We start from the raw sequence: 27393 nt of genomic DNA, 5'->3' as shown, positions 1-27393 counted from the left end.
ATGGTGTGCTGGCAATGGGCCGGGCCTGGTGTGGGGAGCAGACCAAGGCCTCTACCAGCAGCCTGGTGGCAGGTTGTGTCAGACACCAAGACCCCTCGTGGGGCCTGCAGACAAGCGTGCCAGGCCCAGTGCTCGGCAGGAGACCCCTGTGTGCTGTGTGAGGGGGATGGAGGCACTGGCCCAGCAGGCTGGCACCTGCACAGGCCCCTCGTGGGCGTGCCGACCCAGGGCCCCCGACCACGAGGTTGCACCACCCTGGGAGGCTTCTTTAAGCCAGAACAGAAGCTTCAGGGAGCCTGCAGAGCCACCCACCTGGTCCACGGCCAAGCTCAAAGCTGAGCTTGGGGAAATGGAGCCACCAGGGGCAGCTGCTGAGGACCCGTCGGTGAGGAGGAGCACATACCAGTGTGCAGTCGGTCCCTTAGCTGGAAGCCATCCTTCTGACAGCAGCACGCAGTCCCCAGACGGACTCTCAGCCCCAGCCCGGGGAGGCAAACCCTCGGGCAAGGCCCGCAGGCAGCCTGCCAACCGGATGCGCCCACTCACAGTCTATTTATTCATTGGTGTTCAAACACTACCATCCGCTCAGCACAGAGCTGGACAATGCAGTGATTAAGGGGGCAGGGTGGGGGAGGGCGGGCAAGGCATCTGAGCTGGATTCTGAATGTCCAAGGCAGAACCTTCTGGAAGACTCTTCCCTCACCCGATGGGGCAGAAATAATCACATGATCACCGTTGATTCTGAGTAGAGAGGACACCATGGCGGCAGCACACGGCCAGCAGCAGCCAAGGCTGGACCACTCAGCAGGACGCTGCCCAGGAGGGGCTGCCAGCATGTTGAGGACCCTTCCCCCTGCTGTAAGGCTGGGGTGGGACATTCTGAGGGAGGGAAGCACTCAGGGCACTGTGGTCCCACCTGCCTGGGTTGGCTTCCCTCTCTCACAGGCCAGCGGTGCAGCGGGGCTGGGACCCTCTGCCACAGGGCTTGTGATACTACAGCAACACTGGGCGGACCTGCCTCCCTGGTTCCCGGCCGCTCTGGTGGGCAGGTCAGGCAGCACATGGCTCTCAGGGGATGCAGGGCGGAAGGGATGCGAGATGTGTGTGATGTCTGCATACCACACACCCAGTTCAGAGCTGACGCGGCCTCTGCCCTCAGAGGCTGAGGGGCCACAGGCATGTGACTCACTCCTGCCCTCTGGCCCTGGCTAGACCAGACCACTGAGTGCAGTCTCCCATCTGCACTGGCCAGGCCTTGGAGCTGCGGCTCATGGAAGCACGAAGGAGAGGAACAGACCTGTCTTGAGCCCAGCTCCCAGCAGCAGGCCAGGTGTGCGGAGCAGCCCAGGATCCAGCGGGCCGGCTGGTGTCTTGGGGACAGCAGGGAGCTAAACTCCAGAGCTCTGTGCTTGCAGGAAGAGCCTCCCCACCCTGGCCGTTGCTCCAGGCGTCTTGGGGAGGGCTGGGGGCTGGGGGCCTGGACTCCCTTCACCTCCGCTTTGTTCTGAGGCTCCTGCGCCTTTATGGACAAATATGACTGTAACACTTGTGCTGCTCCCTCGCAGCACAAAGTCCCCTTCAGCTTGTAGGAAAGGGCTGACGGAACAGGTGGCAGGGGAGGAGAGGCCCGGGCAGTACGCCCTTCCCAGTGAGTGCAGCCACCCTGGCCAGCCACCTGGTGGGAGGGTGCATGAGTGTGGAAGCAGGACCAGGGCACCGGGCAGAGGCAGAAACTTCCAGAAGCCAGGAGAGCTGGGGAGCCTGTGAGAGAGAGAAAAGTGAGGTAAGATGAAGGCCCCATGGAGACTGCCCCACCCCACTGTGAGGCCCACGGGTTGCTGCCGGGTCCCTGGCACTCCTGGGGGTAGGAGCCCATCTGCAGGTTCAGTTTTCATCAGTGGCTTCCAGGTTCCCTTTGCCCCGGCACAAATAAAGGCACTGGTGGTTCTACACACAGATGCAGCCCAGGTAGCCACAGGGCCTGCTGTGCCGTCACCAGCCTGCACTGGGCCACGTGGGTGCACGAGGGTGGGCCCTGGGCTCCCCCGCCTCTCCCAGCATTGGTGTTCCCTAAGGCCGGGGAGAGGCAGGCTCCCTGCGGCACAGAACCCTCATCTACAGGGGCTGATCTGAGCAGTGGGTGGTGGTACTGCTAGAGCTGAGGTCTCTGTAGATTTCCCGTGAGCACATCTGGGACACAGGAGAAGCTGAGCAACCAGGGTGTGAGGGGCAGGGGGCTTGGTTTTAATTTTTTGAACCATGTGATTACGTTATTTAAAAAGCAGAGAGCCTTGGGGCTGGTGTTGCAGCACAGGGGTTAAGCTGCCACCTGTGACGCTGGCATCCCACACGGGGACCACTTCCAGGGCCAGCTGCTCCACTTCCAATTCAGCTCCTGCTAATGCCTGGGAAGGCAGTGGAAGATGGCCCAAGTGCTTGGGCCCCTTGCGTCCATGTGGAAAACCTGGATGTAGATCCAGGCTCCTGGCTTCGGCCTGGCCCAGCCCTGGTTGTTGTGGCCATTTGGGGAGTGAACCAGCACATGGAAGATCTCTCTCTCTCTCTCTTTGCCTTTCAAATAAATAAATCTTTAGCTCTACCTCCCCTCCCCCCCCCCAAAAAAAAAAAAAAAAATGAAAGAAAGGCTTTTAGGAAGCGAAGCTCTGCAGGGCTGCAGAGGCCCCCGTCACCGGCCTTCCTTGGTGCGGTTTCTGGGAGTGCTCAGAACTCCAGGCAGGGCCTGCTGGGCCTTCAGCTTCCGCTGGAGGGACCACACGCTCTGTGCCCTACTATGTGCTGTGGCCTACCTGTGAGGAGGCTGGGCACGCTCTCTGCTCTGAGCCCGCATAGCACCGGGCCTGCAGCTGGAGCAGGCCGACGGGCCCGGCAGGGGGTCGCCAGCTCCTTGCAGAGGACAGCAGAGGTCAGATGGACAGGAAGGCGGGCTTGCCGGGGCGCCACGGGGTGGGAACTGGTGGAGGCTGCCCAGTGGGCATCACATGGTGCGGCTGTACTCGATGCCACCCTTGCTGGAGATGCCTGACCATGGCAAGAAGCTGCAGAGCAGGCTGTGGGCCTGGCGGTAGATCCTGTGCGGGATGGAGCAGGGGCTCAGGTTGGCCAGCGCTGAGCCCAGGTGCTGGATGTAGTCTGTGGGCTCCGTCAAGGAAGATGCGAACTCGCCCCCACCACCCCTGCCTGCCCAGGAGCACTGGCCTTCGGGCTTGCCCGCGACCTATGAACTACGGGCCCACAGCACGCCATGCTGGGGGGCCGGGGACAAGAACCTGCTGAGCTCCTGTATGGCACTGGAAAGCTCAGAGAGGCCTCTGCTGTCCAGAGTGGCGAGGTGGGGCCGGGACCAGAGGGACTCAGACAGCGAGTGGGGCAGGGGTCTGGCAGAACAGAGGAGCGACGCTGCCCCAACCCCCACCAAGGAGGGGTCTGCAGGGGCCCACGTTCATCCAAGCCAGGAGGCAATGCGGTCCTGGGTCCCTCCAGATTATTTTCCTTCGAAGCGGACAAATCCTAGACTCATTCATTTGAACATGGACACACACACGGCACTTTCCTTCCTCCTCCCTGTCAGACCAGTGGAGGAGGCGGCAGGGTGCAGGACACACCTCTGGGCCCTGCACCTCCATAAGGATACTGTGACCCCAAGTGTTCTAAGTAACAAAACCATTCTTTCTCCTCCCTTGCTTTCTTCCCTGCTAGCACACAGGCTCCATGAGGGCAGAAGGCTTCAACCCCCGTGTGGGGAAGACAGGTGGTACACCTTGGGCAAGAGGGTTGAAATCCATTTCCCAAGCCAGGTTCAGGTCTGAGAACGGTGGATGGCGGCGCACCCGTTTTCTACTCCGGGCAGCCTCATCACACACCCAGGTCTGCTCACAGCTCGAGCTGGGCTGGGCAAAACGCATCCGTGCGCTTCACCGGCTCTGCCAGCTACATGGCTAGGAAGCCACGGACCCTGGGCCCCAGCAGGAAGGATATAAGATTGTCCAGGGCGGGTGGCCGCCATTGATGTAGAGCACGTAGGTGAAGCCGTCCTTGAGGACGCCGCGGATGGAGTAGTAGTAGGGCAGGTAGTGGTGCTGCTTGAAGTCTCTGTTCTCATAGAAGCTGATGGCTGTGTTGTTGGTGGTGAGCACGTGCAGGTAGATGGCTTTGCAGTGGTCCTGGGCAGTGGTCGATATGTGGTCCTTTAAGCTTTCAAGTAGAAGGGACCCTTGGGGAGACCAGGCGAAGGTTACGCACACAGGGCGGTCAGAAAGGCAACGTGACGCAGGTAAGGACGTGCAGCGGACAGAGCCCATCCTCCCACAGCCACCTGCGGGCAAAGCCCCAGACGCCTCCCGGCCAGCGGGGCCCATGAGCAGCAGGCACGGGCGAAGCCACGGAGGCTCACTGAGCTTTCCCACACAAGGGTGAACCTGTGCTGCCCGGCTGTGTGGCAGGGCTCTGAGGACAAGCAGTGTGGACTGAGGAGAGTGAACACAGGGTCTTCACTTCTGTGCGTTTTCACCCTCAGTCAGGACCAGACACGGCTGTGTGTGGTGCAGGGGTGGCGGGAGGGGCTGCTCTGAAGAGGAGGAGGAGCTGGTCTGGGTCAGGCCTGGGGAGCAGGCTGTGGCACAAGGGCCTGGCCACGTGGGGAAAGAACACGGGTGACGGCCGCAGGGGTGGGGAGACAGCAGAGCTCTGAGGCGGACGGGGCCGAGGGACACGAGGAGCCAGGGTGCGCCGGGCCGCCCTTACCAATGCCATGCTTTCTGAACTCTTTCACCACGCCCAGGCTGAGGATGTACGCCACCTGGGTGTCCACGGAGAAGCTGGAGGCTAGAATATCCCCATCCTAAAGACAGCAAGAGGCAGAGGTGAACACGCGGCCCCAGGCTCACGGCAGCGCACAGCCACGCAGTGCGCTCACTGACTCCCTCCCCGGCCCGGTTCCTGTGGGACGTGAGGATGGAGGGGCAGAACAAAGGCTGATGGAGTCAGCCCACCTCCCCAGAGGGTCAGAGGGTTTGGGTCCCCTGATAAAAAGCTGCTAACACAAGAGTTACACTAGGCACGGGGCATTTAATGGGTGAGCTGATCCTCTGAGAGGCCAGACAGCTGGCCGAGTACAGAGCTGGGAGGTTTCGTTCAAGAACCACAGGCTGTCCAGGCGGTCCTCAGGAGGGCTCCGGGCAGCTGTCCGCCCCTCTCCGCCGCTATGTCGGGCAGAGCGGCAGGCTGCACCATGCTGTGACACGCCACCCCACCTGTTTCTCGGATCCAGAAGCAGAACTTTGGTGGGGAAAGGTCATGAAGCCAGCCCCAAGTGTCTGACGCGCACACGCTGCCGGAGGACAGCGAGGGTGTGTGGTGCCCATGACTCTCCTCCCCCAGAAAAGCCCGGCTGAGACTCGGCCTTTCTGCTCCTGTGTGTTGTGTGCCATGTGGCGCCCGCGGCCCAGGGGTGGGGCCAGCCCATGCCCGTGTCCCAGTGATCAAAGCCCTGGCCGGCGCTGTTTAACCTGCACTGAAAGCTTTGCGAGGCCTCTCAGCGAGGCCTCTCCCGCGAGCGAGGGAGCAGACAGTAAGGGTCGCCGTGTCTACAGCAGAGAAAGCCAGCACAGCAGCCGTGCAGGGGGAGCATGGAGATCCGGCCAGCACCCGCGGGAGCTCCGGGACTGTCCCTGAGGGAGGCGTGGTCAGAGGGCCACCACCTTACCAGCCAGCAGCGGAAGGTCAAAGCCCCGGAGGAAGCTGGGATAGGAAAATTCCTCTTAAAAGAAACCAACTGTGCCAGGGCATAATGGTGGCAAACGGGTGGATGTTAGTGGGGCTGGGTCCTTCAGAAGGGGAGAGGCCGCTTCTGGAACCTTCAGACAGAACCTCGAGCAGCTGCTGGCGGGCTGTATCCCCCTCCCCGCGGTGAACACCACTCAGTGGCCGAGACCTATCCTGACCAGCGTCACAGCCTCGCACTTCCCAGCTGGACTCTGTAGGTGGCGATGGGGGCAGGGTGCCCACCCGCCCTGCGGAGTTCTCAGACCTTACAGGAAGCTGCACACAAAGAAACTATCCCTTTCTTTTCACTAACTTCTGACTGAAAGCTACCATTTCCATCAGTTGCTACAACCTCGCCACCAACACAAGCTGGACGTTTGTGTGTCACCTGCCGACTGCCCCGCGGGCTCACCTCTGACAAAACAAGTTGTGAGGCCTGGACCTTGCCACTTGGAGGACAGTAAGAGCGTATCTGTCAAAGAAGCCAGCTGGGGATGGGTCCCTCTCCCTAGGCCAGATTCCTAGGGTCACAGCGCAGGCAGTCTCTGGAGCCCGCGTCCACCGCCCAGTGACAGCCAGGTCACTACTGCACAGACCTACCTCTTTGTGTATTTTGGTTCTGCTTTTAATTTCAGCGACTATCATTCCCACGATGGCGCCTCTGTAGGTGGCAGCGAGGGAGAAGAACTTCTTGTTGGACGTGATGTCACGATACCATGAGTCTGGGTACCTGAGGAAGAGGACGTGGTCAGTGGACCTGCCCCAGGTCAAGTCAAGACCAACTGCCACCACACTGGGGGCTCTGGAAGCACAGGGGACCCCAGCCACTGGTGCCCTCTGCTCCGAGGCTGGGGGGAGAGTACCCATCACTTAGCCCCTCTATTTAACTATCCCGGTTCTTCAAGGAGCCATCTGCCCAGACAGGACTGGGAATTTCTGATGGGAAAAATGACTGACCAGACATGAGACACAAGAGGGAAAGCCGCCCATGAAACTGTCTCTGTAGCAGCTCTCAGAGGGAGCCAGGGAGGCCTGCTCCTCAGCTGGGCGACTTGAGCTCCCAGGACCTGCATACCCGGGAGGCTGCCTCTAAGAAGTCTATGGATGACTTTTTGGCACTGAAAACGAGAGGAGCCACGTGAGGAAGAGCCAAGTCCACGGCTAAGTGGCATCCAAGTTTAGGATCTCCCCCGGATGGGGGTGGGGGAGTCTGGCCTCAAGGGTAAAGTGTGGCTGGGCTTCTGGGGGCTGTCCACCAGAAAAAGGCCAAGCCCTCTCCAAGGAGAAGAGCAGAGGGCCAGTCATTACAGCAGATCTGGTCCCAGCCCTCCCCGGGAGATGAGGGCAGGAAAACACAGGCACTCGGTTTTACAGGTGTGGGTTTTGTCTCTGAACCTTGGAAGAGACCAAACAGGTTGGCCTGGATGCCTTTCTTCTGATCAAGAGCTGGAGTGGGGCCGCAGCACAGAGCCGCTTTGCTCAGCCCTGCCAAAGCCGCTGACCCCAGGGCAATCTCACCCTGTAGGGCTGAACGGCCTCTGAGGGCCTCCCCGGCCCTGCTCTGACTGAGTGCCCAGCTGGCCTTGCAGCCGGGACATGGCACTCCCATCTCGCCACTCCAAGTCGTCAGTTACTCCTCCTTCCAGGGAGCCTGACGCCTCGGGCCCAGCTGTTATCACCACTGGGAGAATGAACCAGCAGATGAAAGCTATGTGTGTGTGTGTGTATGTGTGTACACAACACACAAAAGCCAGTGCTATGCCAGGCTGAAGCCAGGAGCCAGAAACTCCATCCAGGTTTCCCAGAGACCCCAGCACTTGGGCCGTCACCTGCTGCCTCCCAGGGAGCACATCAACAGGAAGCTGCAATCAGGAGTGGAGCCAGGACTCAAACCCGGGAACTCAGCCTACGGGACGTGGGAGTCCCAAGTGCCGTCTTAGCCGGGACTCAAACCCGGGCACTCAGCCTACGGGACGTGGGAGTCCCAAGTGCCGTCTTAGCCGGGACTCAAACCCGGGCACTCAGCCTACGGGACGTGGGAGTCCCAAGTGCCGTCTTAGCCGGGACTCAAACCCGGGCACTCAGCCTACGGGACGTGGGAGTCCCAAGTGCCGTCTTAGCCGGGACTCAAACCCGGGCACTCAGCCTACGGGACGTGGGAGTCCCAAGTGCCGTCTTAACTGCTGTGCCAACAGGCATCCCTGAAAGCTCTCTGGTCTACCTTGTTTGACTGTTACGTCATAGGACTTCCCTCCCCCTCCCCACTTCAGAATGGGTCCTGCCTCACTCCTGGGAAGATAGAACACTGTGCAGAGAGGCTGCACAGGGAGGCCCAGACGAGTCTGAACAGTGCTTGCTGGGTGCCCCCAAGCGGGGCCCATTCAATCACAACTTCCTATCTTCAGTCCTGTGCAGCTGTCCATACTTCTCGGAACCTACACATAAAACTGGATGCTCTGGGGCGCACTGTGGGGCAGTGGGTTAGGCCTGAGATGCTGGCAGTCTATATCAGAGTGCTGGTTCAACTTCTGGCTGTTCCACTTCCAATCCAGCTCCTGTTAATGTGCTTGGGACAGCAGGGGGTGATGGCCCAAGTGCTTGGGTCCCTTCACCCATGGGAGACATGCAGATTGAGTTCCAGGCCTCTAGATTCAGCCTGGCCCAGCCCTGGTTGTGGCCATCTGGAGAGTGAACCAGTGGACAGAAGCTTGCTAGCTCGCTCTCCCCGTCTCTTTCTCTTTTTCTCTCTCTCACACACAAATATACATACATATACAGATAAATCTCGAAAAACAATAGGAAAGACTATTCCACTCTGGATCTTTAATTCTGATCTGAAGCTGCCCATGTCACATAAAACTATGATCAAATAAATGTATGAAGCTTTTCTCGTCCACCCATCTTTAGTTTTAGGGGTGTTTCTGTGGCCTGTATGGGTGGCAAAAAAGTCCACCCCCTCCTCATCTAAAGCAGACTCTTGGAAACTTTTACCCTACATATGAAGGGCTTGGGGGGGGGGGGGGCGGTGACGCTGTGGTGGAGCGGCTGAAGATGCTGCCTGTAGTACCAGCATCCCACGTGGGCACCAGTCTGAGTCCCAGCTGCTCCACTTCTGATCCAGCTCTCTGCTATGGCCTGGGAAAGCAGTGGAAGATGGCCCAAGTGCTTGGGCCTCTGTACCCCCGTGGGAAACCTCCTGGCTCCAGATAGGCCCAGCTCTGGCTGTTGCGGCCATTTAGGGAATGAACCAGCAAGTGGAAGACCCGCCCCCCCCCCCGCCTCCGCCTCTTCATAACTCTTTCCAGTGGATAAATAAAATCTTAAAAAGGGGGGGGGGGGGGCTCCAGAATGTGACTGTGTGTGTACCTTGCTCTCACTTAATGCCTGGTAAGGACCTCTCCCTGCCAACAAGGCTGACTCTTCCAGAGATCTTCTCCTAAGTAACACTGCAGTTTTGCATGCATGTACCCTAACATCAGGAATCTAACCAACTCCTCACCCTGACTCCGGTCTCCCCAGAGCCTTGTGGGGAGCCCTTCACATGAGCAACAGGGGTCGTGGGAAGAGCCCCAGAGCAGACAGGTGCAGGGGCCTGGTGTCCACACTCCAGGGGGCAGCTCTGGCCTACCTGGCCCCTCCAGGCCCATCTTTCCTCTGTAGAGTGGCCATGTGGCCCCAAGGGTCATGAGGCCCTCTTCCAAATCCAGCATCTGCAGACCCCACGTTCTGCCGCCACCCATGCAACCTGCAGCTGGGGGTGCAGGTGCTGCCCCACTTACTCGATGGGGAACCAGTCGCCGCACAGGTGCTTCACGGTGTCTATGTCATCGTGGCAGAGGAGGCGCAGGCTGACCTCGCTGAGGGCGCTGGATGGCACCACCTCTGTCATTCACACCTGCCAAGAGAACAGGCAGCATCACCTCGCAGCCCCTCCTTACACTGACCCGGGTGGCGAGGGGTGCAGGCTGGAGAGGGGAGCACCGTCATGGGTGTCTCCGTAGGTACGACGTGGCTTGCTCCCCTCACAGCACCCCCCGATTCCAGGGCTCAAGGTCGCTCTTGCTTTGCGGGTGCTCAGGAAGGGCTGGGTGAGGACCCAGGCTCCCCTCACGGCTAGGCCCAGCCCAGGGAAGCCTGCCTGATCTGTTTCTCTCCTCTCTCCCTTGACCGCCCCACAGCTGTCCCAGCTTCTCTCTGGCAGGTCTCAAGTCTCATGACAGCAGGTCCTTTGCTGGAGAAAGCCCAACGGCCCCAGGCCACTACAATGTCCCAATCCTGGACTCCATGGCCGCCAAAAGCAGATGGGGGCTTTGCCACTCCCCACCCTCTGGGCTGTTGCTGAGCAGCCTCCTTTGTTTTGGAAGGAGGGAGAGAATGTGTAGCTCAGTGAGAAGTTCTTTTTTTTAAGGTGGAAGTAATAACAGAAGCAGAAGTCACCAGTTGGGGTCCACTGATAGAACTGACGTCAAGCAGGAACTAGCCAAAGCTGCCGGGGAGCAGGTGCAAGGCCCGGGGCGGCACCCCTCAGCTGCCCAGGGCTCACTGAGCCTGCCCACCGCAGACCTGCTGGGCACTGTTCCCCGGCTGTCAGGCCCAGACTTCCACCTCCCGCTGAACTGGGTGGGAACTGCCTGAAGCCCCAGGAAGCTCCCGCCTGCGATGCTGGGCCAGAACCCACTCGTGCCTTCAGACCTAGCTCCTCGTGACACTGCTGATGCCAAGCAGCACGCAGGAGTGAGGCAAAGGGCACACGGCAGCGGACAAACAAGACCGGCGGCCTAGCTTCTTCCAACAGCCAACACTGTTAAAGACAGGAGGCCTGAGGCTGTATGTGATATGTAGATTCCCACGGGAAAAACGCAAGCCTGCAGCCGCACTTGGGGAGCTTTAAATAAGCCCCGGGCAGCAGATGACAGTACAAAGCTGAGGTTCGTTCTCTTAGCTCTGGCGTGGCTTGGTGGCAACATGCAACAAAGTCTTAGGGGATGCATGCGGACACCTCCTGGAGAGAGACATCGTGATGTTTACAATGCTACGTTGGAACTACTCATAAATTATAAAGCAGATGTGACAAAATGCTATCAGCTGCTGAATTAGGTAGCGGGTAGAGTATAACACCGGTATTTATTGTCACATATGCTCAATTTTTCAACAAAATAATTGAGGGAATGGGACAGCTGTCATTCACTGCTATACTTGGGGCAACATCCAAGACACTCAATGCGTATAGTGAAATACGCATGGCAGCAGCTCAAGGTCACCGGCGCCCCTTGCGCCATGGTTCCAGCTAAGCACAAGGCCCTCTCTCTGCAGTCATATGTAAATTGCCAGCACAAGGCCTTGCAGCCTCAGCACCTGCAGAGTTCCAGAAACCCCCCCCAGCTGCGCCCACTGGTGTCTGAGCTCCTGGGGACAGCTGAAGAACAGGACACTGTCAGCTCTGCCTTCAGCAGAGGGTGGGAGGAGCACAGGCCCCTGGGAGCAACCTGGCACTGTCAGGGTCTGGGTGGCTAGAGGCAGACCCATTTTAGCAGCTGAGCGCTGCTATAGCCCAGGAAGTGGAGGAAGCACAACTTTGACCTCTGTGGTTGTCTGAGACCCAGCACTGACTACAAAGGCTGGGGGTAGGGGAGCGGCTTCCTGGGGAAACAGAACTATTCTGTATCATGATTGTGGTGGCAGTGGTTACACACACACACACACTTGTCAAAACGCACTGAGCTACACAGCTAAAATGGGTGCATTATACAGTGTGTACGTCTGTTAAGTTCCAATAATGCTGACTTAAAACTTTTTTAAGCCTCCAGACTGAGGCTTGATAGCCTAAGAAGAACTCCATAGGACAGCCTTGTCTTTTTTTTTTTTTTTTTTTAAAGATGATGGAAAGAGCCTAGAATCTTTATATTTTAAAAGATCTATTTATTTGAAAGGCCAGAGTGGGGCTGGCATTGTGCTACAATGGGTTGGGCTGCTGCCTGCAATGCTGGCATACCATATGAGTGCAGGTTCAAGTCCCAGCTATTCCACTTCTGATCCAGCTCCTTACTGATGCCCCTGGGAAAGCAGAAGATGGTCCAAGTGCTTGGGCCCCTGCCACTCATGTGGGAGATCCAGATGAAGTGTCTGGCTTTGGCCTGGCCCAGCCCCATCCATTGTGGCCAATTTGGGAATGAACCCATAGCTGGTCTTTCTGTCCCTCTTTCTCTGTAACTCTTTCAAATAAAATACAAAAAAAAAAAAAAAGGGCTGGGGGGTTGGTGCTGTGGCACAGCAGGTAAAGCCACTACCTGCAGCGCTGATACCCCTTATAGGTGCCAGTTCAAGTCCTGGCGCTCCACTTCCAATCCAGTTCTCTGCTACGGCTTGGGAAAGCAGAATATATGATAGCCCAAGTCCTTGGGCCTCTGGGCCTACGTGTGGAGGATCCGGAGGAAGCTCCTGGCTCTTGGCTTCAGACTGGCCCAGCTCTGGCTGTTGTGGCCATTTGGGGAGTGAACCAGTGGATGAAGGCCTCTGTATCTCTCTGTGCCTCTCCCTCTCCGTAACTCTTTCAAATAAATAAATACATTTTTTTTTTCAAAGAGCTGGAGCAATGGAGAGGGAGCAATCTTTCATCCCCTGGTTCATTTCCCAAATGCCTGCAGCAGCCAGGACTGGGCCAGGGTGAAGCCAGGATCTAGCAACTCCACTTGGGTCTCCCACATGCGTGGCAGGGGCTCAAGTACTTGGATCATCCTCTGCTGCCTTGCCTGGAGCATTAGCAGGGAGCTGGGTCAGAAGAACGGCAGGGACTGGAACCAGTGCTCCAGGACAGGATGTCACAGTTGCGGGCAGCAGCTTGAGCCACTGTACCGGGATGCTGGTCGTGTATCCAAGGATTTATGCACTTCTGCCCAGTGCTCCTGGGACGCGGTTCTTGATCAAAGTGGGAATACGGGCTTCTGGCTGACTTTCAAGAAAAACACTGAACTCTGAGTTCACAACTATTTGTGGATTCTCGCATCCCTATTGGAAGGATTTCCATGTTTCCAAAGGCTGGGTCTTTGGACTCCTTGATTTAAAAATAGAAACACGTCATATTTAACCAAAAGGAAAACTGCAAGGCACTGCAGGGCCTAATGTGACCCAGTCCCACAGACCAAAGGCACTGCGGGGCCTACTGTGACCCAGTCCCACAGACCAAAGGCAGGAGCGGGGAGGCCTGCGGAAGGCAGATGAGCCTCTGCCAGCCAGAAAAGGAAGCAATCAGGTGGGCTCAGCAGGTGGCGGCCCAGCAGGGGCGGGGTGGGGGGGTGCGCATGGACCCACCACTGCTGTCAGTCCCTTCCGAGCCAAGCGGCAAAGCTCCTTTACCTGGCCAGGCTGGGCAGGGGGCCTTTCTGTGAGCAGCACTGGGTACCTCATGCAGGGACACTATTCGCAGCCTGCTGAGGGCGGCCAAGCTGGTCCCGACGAGAGTGAAACAGAGCAGTGTGAGCTGAGTCACCACGTGGGGTGGGGTCCCCGTTAGTGGCAGGGCCAGGGCCCTGCATGTGGTGAAGGGTGCTGGTCTCGGCTCACAGCACTTTCTGGCTCTAAGGCAGCCCCGGTGTGTGCAGGACGCACGGCCACCGCTCTCCATGCACGTGATGAGGACTGTCCCCACACACTAGATGGGGCCTGCCACTGCAGGTGAGGGACCGGGCCCAGGAAGGTGCGGGGCTGAGGGCAGAGCAACACCTGGCACTGGCGCCCGTGGGCACCCTTCCGCACGCATTCCGAGTCCCGCAGTCTGCTGTTCCGAGGCTGCCCACAGGACGTGAGGGACAAGAACCCTGAGGACCTGCTTAGAGAAAGAGCGGCAGAGCCAGCACAGAGGCTCTGGGAGAGACAGGCGCACTCTGCTCTGAGCCGAACATGGGCTGAGGACACCAAAGCCACCCGTGCCCAGGCCGTGTGTCTGTCCGCTTTCCCAGGAAGGCACAGGACACATTCTTCATCACACAGGAGCACTTGTACAGGAGAAGGCAAAGTTCATCTGAATTTAAAAAAATTTTTTAATTTATTTTCATTTTACGTGAAAGGCATAAAGACACACAGAGATGAGGGAGGGAGGCAGGGGGAGAGAGAGACACAAAAGACACAGAGATATAGAAAATCTTCCATTTGCTGGTTCATTTCCCAAATGCCCTGCAACAGCTGGGGCTGCGCCAGGTCAAAGCCAGGAGCCCAGAACTCCACCCAGGTCTCCCACGTGGATGACAGGGGTCCGAGTGCCTGAGCATCACGTGCTGCCTCCTGTGGCACACATTAGCAGGAAGCTGGAGCTGGAAGTAGAGCCAGGACTGGAATCTAGGCACGCAGGCCTTTCGGGTGAGGTCTTAACCGCTGCACCCAACACCTACCCCATGCTTCGGTGACAGCGTGACTCCCAAGGTTCATGCCTGCAGGGACAACTGTTCCCTGGGGGCCAGGCTCTGGGACTCCCAGGATGTGGGCAAATAATCAAGGGAAGGGTACACCTTGGCTCCTTTAAGATCCAAAGAACTGTGGGAGCTGGGGCCTGCCACACGGCCTGTCCCTTGTCCTCCCTGCTCCCTCCCTCCCTCCTTCCCTCTCTCCTTGAGGCTGCTGCAGTCCCATCTCCCCTCTGCACTGAAACAACACCTTAGTCACCATCCTCAAGGCTGCTTTTCCCCGAGGACTTGCAGCGGCTGGAGGGGGCTGGCGCACAGACTTGACCCTGGCTGCACCAACAGCCTGGCTGGGAGCTCCCTCATCCAGTACCTCACCCACCCCTGTGCTCAGGTCATGGAGGGAACATGGAGCGGAACCAAGATGTCCCCAATGTCCACAGGTGTGTTTTCCGTCTCCCTCGCCAGCAGAGCTAAGCGCCAGGAGACGTGAGATGGATTGTGGTCCAGTTTCTGGGGTGGGGATTCCGGGCACCCTCAGGACTCCCACGCCGGCGCTCCACTCATTCTCCATGTAAGCAAGCGGAAACCACCACATTTCCTGGAGACGTCCCTCCTTGGCCAGGCCTGCCCTGATGTCGGCCCCCAGGGGCCTTCCCCTTCTTCAAAAGTGCTGTTCTAATTATAGACAAGCCACCCTGAACCTTGGAAAACCAGCCTGGTCTCTCAGGCCTTTGAGAGCTGCTCTGGCCTCCACCCTGGAGCTCAGAGCAGACTTCCGGTGTCAGGCAGCCACAGCCACCCACCCCGCCTCTCTGTGTCTTCTTCCACGTCATGTCTGCGCGGCTCCTCCCTGCTGAGAGCAGCTGGGGCCTGCGTCTGCCATCGGCAAGCAGCGCCCTCCACGGGGGCAGAACACGCCTCCCGGCCCTCCCCTCCCACCTCCCGTGCAGCCTTCAGACTCTGCTGTCTCACCCCCAGCCCCACCTGCTCCTGGGCACACAGCAGGAGCCGTCTCCCTTGCTGTGACACGGCACCAGGCCAGGCCTTTCTCTCAACAAGCACGCCAGCCTCCTCTCAATCAGTGCACGCTCATCCACGTACAAGGCCCATCAACAATGTGAGGTTCTGACGCTTGACAAAATCATCGCACACATTCTCTTGTCTTTAGGGAGAAGAGGGAAACAGGTCGTTGCATGTCCAACAGTGAGCTGGGCTAAGGGGCAGGAAGCAAGCAATGCCAGGCACAGCCTATCCGCCCCAATGAGCAGTGCCCATGGGTGACCAGGAGAACGGGTCATTCACAAGGTGACCAGAGCAGATACCAGCGCTCTATTTCCAAACAGCCTCCCTCTTAAAGCCCAGCCCCTCCTACTCTGAGGGGAGCCCACATACGGCCCACACTTAACTGAAGACTTCTCAAACACAAATGACCCTGTGGTGTTCAGTGCATATGATGGACAAGAACTGGCCGAATGAGCTAGTGGTGAGGCCAGAGCTGTGGCGCTGCGGGTTATACCACCGTTTGCAGCACCAGCATCCCATATGAGTGCCAGGTCGAGTCCTGGCTGCTCCACTTCCAATCCAGTTCCCTGCTAATGGCCTGGGAAAGCAGCCAAAGATGGCCCACGTGCTGTGCCCTCCACCCACGTGGGAGACCCAGAAGAAGCTCCTGGCTTTGGATTGGCACAGCTCTGGCTGTTGCAACTACTTGGGAGAGTGAACCAGCAGATGGAAGATCTGTCTCTCCCTAACTCTGCTTTTCAAATAAATAAATAAATCTTAAAAAAAAAAAAAAAAGAACAGGCAGTACCAGCAGACAGAAAGTGGGGAGGGGGACTGAGGTGGGGCACTAGGCAGGCACTCACGTCCAGAGGGGCTGCAGGTTCACCGCACAGCAGCCAAGCAGCCAGCAACACAAGGCGGCTCTGGCTGCACCTCAGGGCCACACCCGCCGCTCCTTTGGGTCAGTGGATCCCGACATCTCAAACCGAGAAGACAGTCGACTCAGTTTTTCAAGCCCCGCTCTGGCACTGGGGTCACAGCGCCGAGCAGAGCCGGCAGCACGGAGGGGTGCCCGGGCGTTCCGCGCTCCGGAAACCACCGCTTCTGCGCACCAGGGAGCAGGGCAAGCTCCGGCTGCGGAGGGGGCTGCCCCGCAGCGGGGCTGCCCAGGGGAGGAAGCTGAGTGCAGCCGGCCCAGGCCACGCCCCCTGCCTGTTCACTGCTGAGCTGACCACCCCATCACTGCCAGGGTCCCCATCAGAGCAGCTGAGGACCAGGCTGCGGGCAGCAGTGGCAAGGATGGCTCACGTTTTGCACCCTGGTCAGTGTCAGAATTGGAGGATAAGTGACAAAGAGGAAGAACAGACACAAGAATATAACCCAGAGCGATGCAGAACAGTGAGTTGTGGGCCCAAGGTCAGACCCCACGGCTGCCTTACTCGCAGGCCTTGGACCAAACTTCTTTGTCTCTTTAAGATTTACTTATTTGAAAGGCAGAGCTACAGAGAGGCAGAAGCACAGAGAGAGAGAGAGAGAGAGAGAGAGAGAGAGAGAGGTGTCCTCCGTCCGCTGGTTGGCTCCCCAGATGGCCACAACAGCTGGAGCTGAGCCAATCTGAAGCCAGGAGCCAGGAGCTTCCTTCAGGTCTCCCATGTGGGTGCAGGGGCCCAAGCACTTGCACCATGTTCTACTGCTTTCTCAGGCCATAGCAGAGAGTTGGATTGGAAGCGGAGCAGCTGGGTCTTGAACCGGTGCACATATGGGATGCCGGCACTGTAGGTAGTGGCTTTACCTGCTACGCCACAGTGCTGGCCTCCCCACACTTCTTTTTAAAAATTTTTTTATTTATTTACTTTCATTTTATTCAAAAGGCAGAGACACACACACAGACAGTGACAGATCTTCCATCTGCTTGTTCAATGCTCAAATGCCCACAACAGTCAGGGCTGGCAGAGACCTCCGTACTTGAGCCATCACCTGCTGCCTCCCAGGGGGTGCATTAATAGCAAGCAGGAATCAGAAGCAGAGCTGGACTTGAACTCAGGCACCCTAATATGGGATGGGGCATCCCAAGAGCCGTGCTACACTGTGTAAACGCACACCCTGACAAGGAATGAGGCTGCAGGATGAGCCTGGGCTCCAGATCCACTCAAGCGGCCACGAGAGCTCCAAGCTGGAGACCACTGAGACGCGAACGAGAATGAGGCCAACAAGGTGGCTCCAAAGAGCACCAGTGCCCCGGCAGCTCTTCAAACTGCGAATGTTCTAGGAGGCTACCTGATAGGGCGCACCCAGCACAGAATCCCTAACTCAGATCTGGCAGGTGTTCAAAGGACAACACACAGAATGGGCACCCAGCCTGGCGGTGAAGGTATCTGTACTCCTCTGCACTGTAGTGCCTGAGTTCATTTCCCAGCTCCGGCTCCTGACTCCAGCTTCCGACCCCTGCAGACCCTGGGTGGCAACAGGGACAACTCAACACTTGCCACCCCTGCAGGAGACCTGGATTGCATTCCTGGCCCAGCTTCAGCCACGGCCTGGCCCCAGCCACCGTGGGCATCTGAGGAGTGAACCAGCAGATGGTAGCTTCTAAGAAACAAAACCCAAACAAAACCAGAATACTACTGGATTCTGGGGCGTGCACTACTGGATTCTGGGGCGTGCACTACTGGATTCTGGAGCGTGCACTACTGGATTCTGGAGCGTGCACTACTGGATTCTGGGGCGCGCACTACTGGATTCTGGGGCGTGCACTACTGGATTCTGGGGTGTGCACTACTGGGGCATGCACTACTGGATTCTGGGGCGTGCACTACTGGATTCTGGGGCGTGCACTACTGGGGCATGCACTACTGGATTCTGGGGCGTGCACTACTGGATTCTGGGGCGTGCACTACTGGGGTGTGCACTACTGGATTCTGGGGCGTGCACTACTGGATTCTGGGGCGTGCACTACTGGATTCTGGGGCGTGCACTACTGCATTCTGGGGCGTGCACTACTGCATTCTGGGGCGTGCACTACTGCATTCTGGGGCGTGCACTACTGGATTCTGGGGCGTGCACTACTGGATTCTGGGGCGTGCACTACTGGATTCTGGGGCGTGCACTACTGGATTCTGGAGCGTGCACTACTGGATTCTGGGGCGTGCTACTGGATTCTGGGGCGCGCACTACTGGATTCTGGGGCGCGCACTACTGGATTCTGGGGCGCGCACTACTGGATTCTGGGGCGTGCACTACTGGATTCTGGGGTGTGCACTACTGGGGCGTGCACTACTGGATTCTGGGGCGTGCACTACTGGATTCTGGGGCGTGCACTACTGGGGCATGCACTACTGGATTCTGGGGCGTGCACTACTGGATTCTGGGGCGTGCACTACTGGATTCTGGAGCGTGCACTACTGGATTCTGGGGCGTGCACTACTGGATTCTGGGGCGTGCACTACTGGATTCTGGGGCGTGCACTACTGGATTCTGGGGCGTGCTACTGGATTCTGGGGCGCGCACTACTGGATTCTGGGGCGCGCACTACTGGATTCTGGGGCGCGCACTACTGGATTCTGGGGCGTGCACTACTGGATTCTGGGGTGTGCACTACTGGGGCGTGCACTACTGGATTCTGGGGCGTGCACTACTGGATTCTGGGGCGTGCACTACTGGGGTGTGCACTACTGGATTCTGGGGCGTGCACTACTGGATTCTGGGGCGTGCACTACTGGATTCTGGGGCGTGCACTACTGCATTCTGGGGCGTGCACTACTGCATTCTGGGGCGTGCACTACTGGATTCTGGGGCGTGCACTACTGGATTCTGGGGCGTGCACTACTGGATTCTGGGGCGTGCACTACTGGATTCTGGAGCGTGCACTACTGGATTCTGGGGCGTGCACTACTGGATTCTAGGGTGTGGGATGGTAAAATGTGCTCGCATCCCCAGCGTTCTGAACGAACACCAACACTGGACCCCATCGAGGGCTCTCATCCAACTGAGAACTTACCTGCTCTTGGACAGGGAACTTAACCAGCTCTAAGAAACCCTTGCACTGTTATGGGGTGGGGTGGGGAATGGAAACCGTGTAAGGGGAAAAGCGCAGCCATGGGGGAATTGGGTTTCAGACACCTCCTACTCCGCCAGCCCTCAGCAAACCAGGGCTCCCTGCCCTCTTACTCTCCCCATCGCCTGTGATGGGCTTTGTGGCTTTTCTGTTTTTTTAATCTCTGCTTCTCTGGGTTTATATTTAAGATCCTTCAGAATCAAATAAATGCTAAACACGAAAGTAGGTCAAATTTGGTATAAATTACCACTGGATCATGAGGTTAACTTTTATAAGCAAGATTAGTTTTTAAAAATTCCCACTCCTGTCCAAGTATGCCTCGGGAGTCAGGGCAGGTGGACGGCCCACACCTCTCCCTCCCTCCCACATCATCTGACTGCCAGGAGCTCAGGCTGCTCTCGCTGTCAGGAAAACACCAGGAAAATTGTTACATTAAAATTCTCATGGCTGCTCTTAGTTAATAACAGCCTGGAGATCTTACAGTGTCTCTCCAAATCATGAGGAGAATTATTTCCCATTGTCCACAAAAATACACTAAGCACTGACTTGTAAACCCCTACCCTTGGCACGGCATGGTATTTGGCGCACTGATGCCAGAAAGAAGCATTCCAAACAGATTCAAAATTGCAGAGTAAAGAGGAGGTGCTACTGGACAGGGATACAGAAGTATTTTCAAGGCTTCCTGTGTAACCGTTAAGTCAATTTGAGTGGCTACATAAACTCCCACTTAAAAAAATTTAATGTTTTAAAGACAAACATTTTTTATAAAGGTGTAAAAAGAACATCCTCCTATTTATTTATTTGAAAGTAGAGTTACACAGAGAGAGGCAGAGAGGCAGAGAGAGAGAGAGAGAGAGAGAGAGAGAGGAAGAGAGAGGAGAGAGAGAGGTGTCTTCCATCCGCTGGTTCACTCCCCAATTGGCCGCAATGACCAGAGCTGTGCAGATCCAAAGCCAGGAGCCAGGAACCAGGAACTTTTTCCAGGTCTCCCATGTGGGTGCAGGGGCCCAAGGACTTGGGCCATCTCCTACTGCTTTCCTAGGTGATAGCAGAGAACTAGATTGGAAGTGGAGCAACCAGGATTCAAACCGGCACCCATATGGGAGGCCGGTACTGGAGGCAGCAGCTTTACCGGCTACGCCACAGTGCCAGCTCCCCTCCTTTTCTTGAGGGCAAAGCTCTTCAAAATAAAATTGTGGGGCTGGCACAGTGACACAGTAGTTTAAGCTGCTGCCTGCAGCACTGGCATTCCATGTGGGCACCAGTTCAAACACCGACTGCTCCACTTCTGATCCAATTCCCTGCTAATGTGCCTGAGAAAGCATCGAAGGATGACCCAAGTACTTGGGCCCCTGCACAAAGGATGAAGCTGTTGGCTTCTGGCTTTGGTCTGGCCCAGCCCTGGCTGTTACAGCCATTTGGGGAGAGAACCAGTAGATGGAAGACTTCTGTCTCTCCCTCTCTCTCTCTCTCTCTGTAACTTTACTTTTCACATAAATAAACCATTAATAAAGAGATTTATTTATTTATTTGAAAGGGGGAGAGATAAATTATCTTCTATCCACTGATTCACTCCCCAAATGGCTGTGATGTCTGGCTGTGGGAGCCCAGAACTTCAACTGGGTCTCCCACATTGGTATAGGGGCCCAAGCCTTCACTGCATTCCCAGGTGCAAGACCAGGGAACTGGATCAGAAGTGAGCAGCTGGGACTCGAACCAGCACTCCAATACAAGATACTGGTGAACCCACTGTCCCACAACACTAAGGGGGAAATTTTAAAAAATATTTTTGTTTCGAAAATTTTCTTGTACTTCCCACGAGAAACTCTTTTTTTTTTTTTTTGGACAGGCAGAGTCAGTGAGAGAGAGAGAACAGAGAGAAAGGTCTTCCCTCCACTGGTTCACCCCCCAAATGGCTGCTACGGCAGGTGCGCTGCGCCGATCTGAAGCCAGGAGCCAGGTGCTTCCTCCTGGTCTCCCATGTGGGTGCAGGGCCCAAGCACTTGGGCCATCCTCCACTGCCTTCCCGGCCACAGCAGAGAGCTGGACTGGAAGAGGGGCAACCGGGACCGAACCGGCGCCCCAACCAGGACTAGAACCCGGGGTGCTGGCACTGCAAGCGGAGGATTAGCCTAGTGAGCCGCGGCGCCGGCCGAGAAACTCATTTTTTAAAAATAGGAGATGGCTTGCCTGGTAAGGGACCCATGGACTTTCTGGGGCCAGGTTCCTACAGGTGCGTCCAGGCCATGCTGCCCTGCCAGAAAGCACACTCCTCAGCACGTTGTCAGTGACCAGCAAGGTCACCTGAACCCGAGGGCAGGCAGCACAGAGCAGCCAATGCCTGACTGGCAAGACCGAGCAGGGGACCACCAGTCACAAGGAGCCATTGCCCGAAGAGAAACTGGTTTCGAAAAGCATCGGAACAACACTCCCACACAGGCACAGGACCCGGGCAAACACCGACCTTGACATTTCCCAGAAAAGAATCCTCCTCAGTTCCTAAGGGAGTTCCCCACCTGCTAGTTTATAAAATGCGATTGCTTTCTTCTAGTAACCACCTTCAAGTTCAAATTGCAACACTTTGCTCCCCAAATTGATACTGTTGCAGGAACTGAGTAAACAAAGAGGATTATCAACTGATTTTTAATAACAGTAACTATGCTGCAAAAAATACAACTGGAAGTATTTTTAAAAACACGCCCTGTTCAGATGACAAAGTGCCCTTTCGTCTTCCTGTGGAGGCAGAGCAACAAAGACTTTCTTCAACAGTTGCTTCACGTCCCTGGCCACGACTGCCTCCTCTCACTCCACTGTGACTGTGTTTAGGTTTGTGGCATCCGTGCTATTCCAAGGGCACTGGGTCTGAAAGGCGGCACCGAAAGTCTATTGATAATTTAAAGGGACACGTAAACACCTCTAAGTTGTCGCATTCATAGCCGGTTCTCACCCACAGTTTTGGAGGCGTCTGTTGGCTCGCACCCACGTGGGCCTTGCCGCAGTTACAGAGCTGCATAGAACCCGGCCTGCTGGCCCAGCTGCCCACTACTCCCTCTCCACCTGACCACCTTGGCTCAGAGCTCGGCCCCCTCACACTGGCTGCACATTTCTGCCAGCCTCCGCGCTGGGGACCCATGCTGCAGTAAACACTGCTCACGCTGGCTGGAGCCCCACACCACGTCCCATCAGACCCCTTCCTACCTCTCCCTCAGGCACTGAGCAAACGCGCATTTGGTGTTCACACTGCTTGGCCTTTCTCTAATGAGCCGTGTAAGACATCTGGGTCCCAAGTAAACCTTGAATCACCCTGCCACCCAGCTCCTATCAAGGGTCGTATGACAAAGAATGCTATGCAGGGAAGGAGGTCAGACCCTGGAGTTAGCTAAGGCACTCACAACTATTTGCTAAGTCAAATTCAGTGCTTGAACTTAGCCGAAACAGACCCAGAACTTCCAGCATCATTTTGCTGATCAGCATTTTACTTGACAGTACTTTACACAGCATAAGCAGAACCAGTTTCAATGCCAAGTTCACACCCCAGCCACGCTTTCTGCAAACAAGGAATTGAGATGTCAAAACCACAAGGCTGGGCTGGTGCTGTGGCGTAGTGGGTAAAGCTGCTGCCTGCAGCACCAGCATCCGATATGGGCACTGGTTCGTTTCCTGGCTGCTCCTCTTCTGATCCAGCTCTCTGCTATGGCCTAGGAAAGCAGTAGAAGATGGCCCAAGTCCTTGGGCCCCTGCACCCACGTGGGAGACCCGGAAGAAGCTCCTGGCTCTTGGCTTCAGATCAGTGCAGCTCCTGCTGTTAGCACCAATTGGGGAGTGAACCAGTAGATGGAAGACCTCTCTCTCTCCCTCTCTGCCTCTCCTCTCCTCTGTGTAACTCTGACTTTCAAATAAATAAATAAATCTTTATAAAACAAAAAACAAGGCCTTTGCGGTTCTTTCCAGAAGTCGATGGGGATGAGATGTAGAGATGGAGGAACCACTAAGTAAAGATACTGCCTGGGAAGCAGCCACTTGCATCCCGGTGGTCGGGGTGTCACCACGCGAGTGGCCCCTCTGGCCTACTTCAGCACAACACAGACATGCACCGCCCTGAACTCAGAGTCCTGAAGACTCTGTGCTGCCTGTCTTCTCCTTGTGTCTGCCGCAGAGGGGCTCTGCATCACCTGATCTAAACGTGCCCCAGGCTGTCACACAAAGTGTGGCTCCCAGGTACCCAGAGGCACAGGCTTCCGGGTCGTCAGCACACCCAGTAGTGACAGCACCACCCTTCCTGGTTTCTGATTCCTCAAATCTCCTAACATCCAGGAATCTTCTTCCACCAGGCCAGAAGCATGCTGTTGCTAAGCAACTTGGACAGCCACATCTAAAGATACTCTCCACACTGCGCGTGGGTGTGGTTAAAACAAACATGGTGACAAAGTCTCTTCAAGTTACAACTAGGAGAGGCTAAAGATAGGACACACACGGACAAAATGGGGTGTGTGTGAGAATGCGTGTGTGTATATATATCTACCCTGGCATGCCGACACCAGGCCATGCCTTCACTGTGTTACAGCTTTAACTCCCTCCACAGAAGGAAGCTCACTGAGCCCAAACTCCAGCACACCAAGGCGATGCAGGAGCCTGTGCGTGCCCCATTCTCAAGGGGCCACCTGCCACTGCTTCTGATGGGCACAAAACCCCAGAAGAGGGGCGAAGACCTATATAGGTGCGCGATGGATCTGTTTGGAGGAGGAAGCCGCCCGAGTTTCCTCTAAGCTTACAGCGATTCATTGGTGTGTGTGTGTGTGTGACCTGATTCTGCTCCAGATTCCTTTTAATTCATTGGGGTTCAGGACACACACACTCCACCCCTCAACCCCTGGCAGCCAGCATTTTGGCCAGAGAACTTTTAACACTTCCTTGGCCAGCAGCGTTCCATGAACTGAGTCCTTCTACTGATGACCTTTGGAGTCACAAAACTTCCCCTTGGTCAGTTAAGCATTAACCAGGGGGTTTATGCCTTCAGTGCTTTGGTAAAACGCCTGAACCCCAATGTCCCCCCGAGTTCTGACAACCGGATGAACCATCACCCCAGACACACAGTGGGCCACTCGGTCGGGTTCCTATCTTGTCTTTCAGGACAATCCAGTGACACACACGCCTCTGGCTCAGGGGCTGGGCAGGTGAAAACACATGGAGGAAGCAGTCGCCGTTCATGGCCGACCAGCTCCTTGTCTGATGTCCAAGCTGGGCACAGGAATGCTTGGCGGGGGTAGTTCTGAGGCCACAGCCTCCTCCCATAACTCTTCCAAGGGGACAAACAGAGAGGCTACAGATTCCCTCACTGCTTGGGATGTGGCCAATTCGTAGGGCGAAGTCAGTGCTGGCCGCAGGATCTGCGAGAGACCAGATACCCAGGGTCTTGCTAGCACAAGGTTTGCCTGAGCAGGTAAGACGCGGAGGCGGCCAAGCCTGAGCCCCCGGCTTCCAGGAGCTCACGGGGGTGCAACAAGTAACAAACCGGGCAAGCACCGGGGCACGGCGCTGAACTCGCGGGAGGCCGGACCCACCACGTCACCCCCGCGGGCACCGATGGGCAAGGGCCTCACAGCGTCACATTCTCCCCACAACTCGTGTCGGGGTCCGCACGGAAGCGGACCCCGGGCCAAGGGCTCCACCCCCTTCCAGCGCCGACAACGCGACTCCTCCGGGCCGGGCTGAGGCTGCGCAGGACCCTCCTCGGCGAGGGGCGCTCGTTCCCGGAGCGCGGCCTCCTCGGCCGGGGGCCCGCTCGGGCGGCCACCCTCCCCGGCCTCCCCGCCCACCCCTCGCCCGCCGCCCCAGCGAGCCGCCTCACCTCGGGCGGGAGCCGGCGGCAGCGAGGGTGTCTCGGGGCTCAGCACATCCTGGGAGCGCAGGGAGCCGCGAAGTAGGACCGCGCGGGTCCCGCAACGAGTTATGTAACCGGCAGGGGCCGCAACCGGGACGGAGGCGGCGGCCCGCGGCACTTCCGCCCCCCGCACCGGGCCGGCGCGCAGCCCGGAAGCCCATTGGCCGCCGCCCCCACGTGGCTGCTCCCTCCCTGAGGCCGCCACCGCCATCTTTGGAACGGGCAAGCCTAGCAAAGCCGGGCCGGGGTCGCGGCTGCAGGTGCACGGGTCAGGGTGCTGGGAGGAGGCCGAGTCGGCCTCCCGCCCGCGATCTCGGCGGGCCTGGCGTGCGTGGACGCCGGGGGCGCGGGTCCCGGGCCGGGGTCCGCCTCACGCGCACGCCGACTCAGGCCACTCCCAGCCCGGCAGCCCTGGGCCGACGCCGGCTCGGCTCCCACGCCGGCCCGGGCTCCCACGCCGGCCCCGGCTCCCACGCTGGCCCCGGCGTCGACGCTCGGTGGCCGCGACGGAACCGGAGCTGCCAGGGCTGGCCCGCGGCCTCGCCCCGCGACCGCGCCGTGCAGCCCGGCTCCGGTCCCTCCGGCTGACAGGCAGCGGGGCCAGCGGCGCCCCTCCCGGCCGGCCTCGCCGGGTTTGTGTCGAGGAAACCCTTTCAAGGAGAAATGGGTTGTTTGCTTTCCTGTAACCGAAGGATGGATTAAGCAGCAGCTGCGACGGCCCGGGCTGGCATGGCTAACCCTAAAGGACCCAATTACACCAAGAGAAGAAATCTTATCACAGATTAAAACAGTTCTGTATCCCAAATAAAACGGTACTTTAGGAACGTTCACAGCGTGTTCCTTTGATATTTGGAAAGGAAAAAGTGCCACACAGACTTGAGGTTTTCCAAATAATTGGTGTAAACAGACCAACAGGAAGAACCTCTTGCTGATCGTGTGGCATGATGTCTAGTAGCTACGGAATTCTTGACTTAGGTAAAGCAGCCCGTGTTGATTGCTTTTTGTAGTCGTTTCTGCAAGTTCCTCTAAGAGAAGCCTGGGAAATCACTTGGCCAAGACGAAGATCGCTGTGATACTATTCACAGCTCTCTGGAATCGCCAAGTTGAAGTAGCACAGACATGCTACCTACCGTAAGCAAAGCAGGTGGGAGGCCGTGTATTCTGAGCTCAAACATTGTGCATCATGGGTAAAATGATTTCTCACTAAAGCTGTTACCAAACAATCGATTAGAAAAGGCCACACAAAACTAGGTAAAAGGAAAATGAGGGTAGGCCACTACGCAGGGTGGGGGTGTGTAAAATGCATGCTGTGAAGTCCTGTGCACTTGCTAGAGGCTGGCTGCAAACTCGACTCCAGGCTTCCTGGGGTCTAATTAGAAGAGAACTGGTTACAAGATTCCAGTAAGTGGGGCTGGCATTTACCTAGCCATGAAGACACCTGCATCCCATACCGGAGAACATGGACTTCATGTCCTGCTAATGCAGACCCTGGAAGGCAGAGGTGACGGCTCAAGTAGTTGAGTTCCTGTGACCAAGGGGGAGACCTGGGCTGTGTTCCCAGCGTTGGCTTCTGCCAAGCCCCAGCAGCTGACAGCATCTGAGGAGGGAAGCAGCAGATGGGAGCTCTCCCTCTCTGTCTCTTTCTGCCTCCCAAATTAAGAAGAGATTCAACATAGGAGGGGCGCTGTGGCACAGCAGACACCTACATTCCACACGGAGCGCCCATTCGACTCTTGGCTATGTTGCTGATCCAGCTTCCTGTATATGTGCCTGGGAAGGGAGCAGCGATGGCCCAAGTATGCAGCTTCCTGCCACTCACGTGTCACATCCGTACGAAGTTGCTGGCTCCAGGCTTTGGCCTGGTCCGGCCCCAGCTAGGTGACCATTTGGAGAATGGACCAGTGGATGGAAGACATCTCTACTCCCTCTCCCCACAGGCTCTGTCCCTCCCTCTCTCTGCCTTTCAAACAAACAAATCTTCAGAAAAACAAAGTTTTGAAAAGACTGAACAAGTCAGTGAGTCAGAGTAACTGTCCTATAGTATCTACTCATGGTCCCATACCATCTCCTCCTCCTCTTTTTAAAAAATAACTTCACTATCATAGCTTCTTATAGTAACAAAATTCCACCCCCTGCAAAGGGGCAAATCACTGTCAAGCCAGGCTTATACAAGTATTTCTTAGCATCCCCTACGGCAAAGTCAAGCTATGTGCACAAGTGTTTGCCAGTGGACAAGGGAGAAAGTAATGCAGGCCACTTCTGTGTTCTCCTTAAAGGGA

The 27393-nt window shown here is 56.9% G+C and overlaps 1 protein-coding gene across 4 annotated transcripts in view; it reads right to left on the bottom strand.

Moving 5' to 3' along the window:
- Nucleotides 1-517: 517 nt before the first annotated feature.
- Nucleotides 518-27393, bottom strand: part of NAA60 (N-alpha-acetyltransferase 60, NatF catalytic subunit) — a 33755-nt gene continuing 6879 nt past the window's right edge. For 2 of the 4 annotated variants that reach the window (XM_062180433.1, XM_062180430.1), the window contains exons 2-7: nt 9561-9676; nt 6382-6511; nt 4762-4858; nt 3997-4231; nt 2808-3152; nt 518-1761 (exon numbers count right to left, since the gene is read on the bottom strand). In XM_062180433.1, the coding sequence (XP_062036417.1) occupies nt 2996-3152; nt 3997-4231; nt 4762-4858; nt 6382-6511; nt 9561-9670 (729 nt within the window). In that variant the 5' untranslated portion in view covers nt 9671-9676 and the 3' untranslated portion in view covers nt 518-1761; nt 2808-2995. Of the gene's footprint in view, nt 1762-2807; nt 3153-3996; nt 4232-4761; nt 4859-6381; nt 6512-9560; nt 9677-25081; nt 25227-27393 lie in introns of those variants that run through there. The other 2 variants (XM_062180431.1, XM_062180434.1) reach the window with 2 other exon arrangements.

Source organism: Lepus europaeus, chromosome 21 (genome assembly GCF_033115175.1).
Source record: "Lepus europaeus isolate LE1 chromosome 21, mLepTim1.pri, whole genome shotgun sequence".
In the NCBI taxonomy this organism is placed as follows: Eukaryota; Metazoa; Chordata; class Mammalia; order Lagomorpha; family Leporidae; genus Lepus; species Lepus europaeus.
Note: the sequence above shows the minus strand (reverse complement) of the source record. Positions and strands in the feature narration are given on the sequence as shown.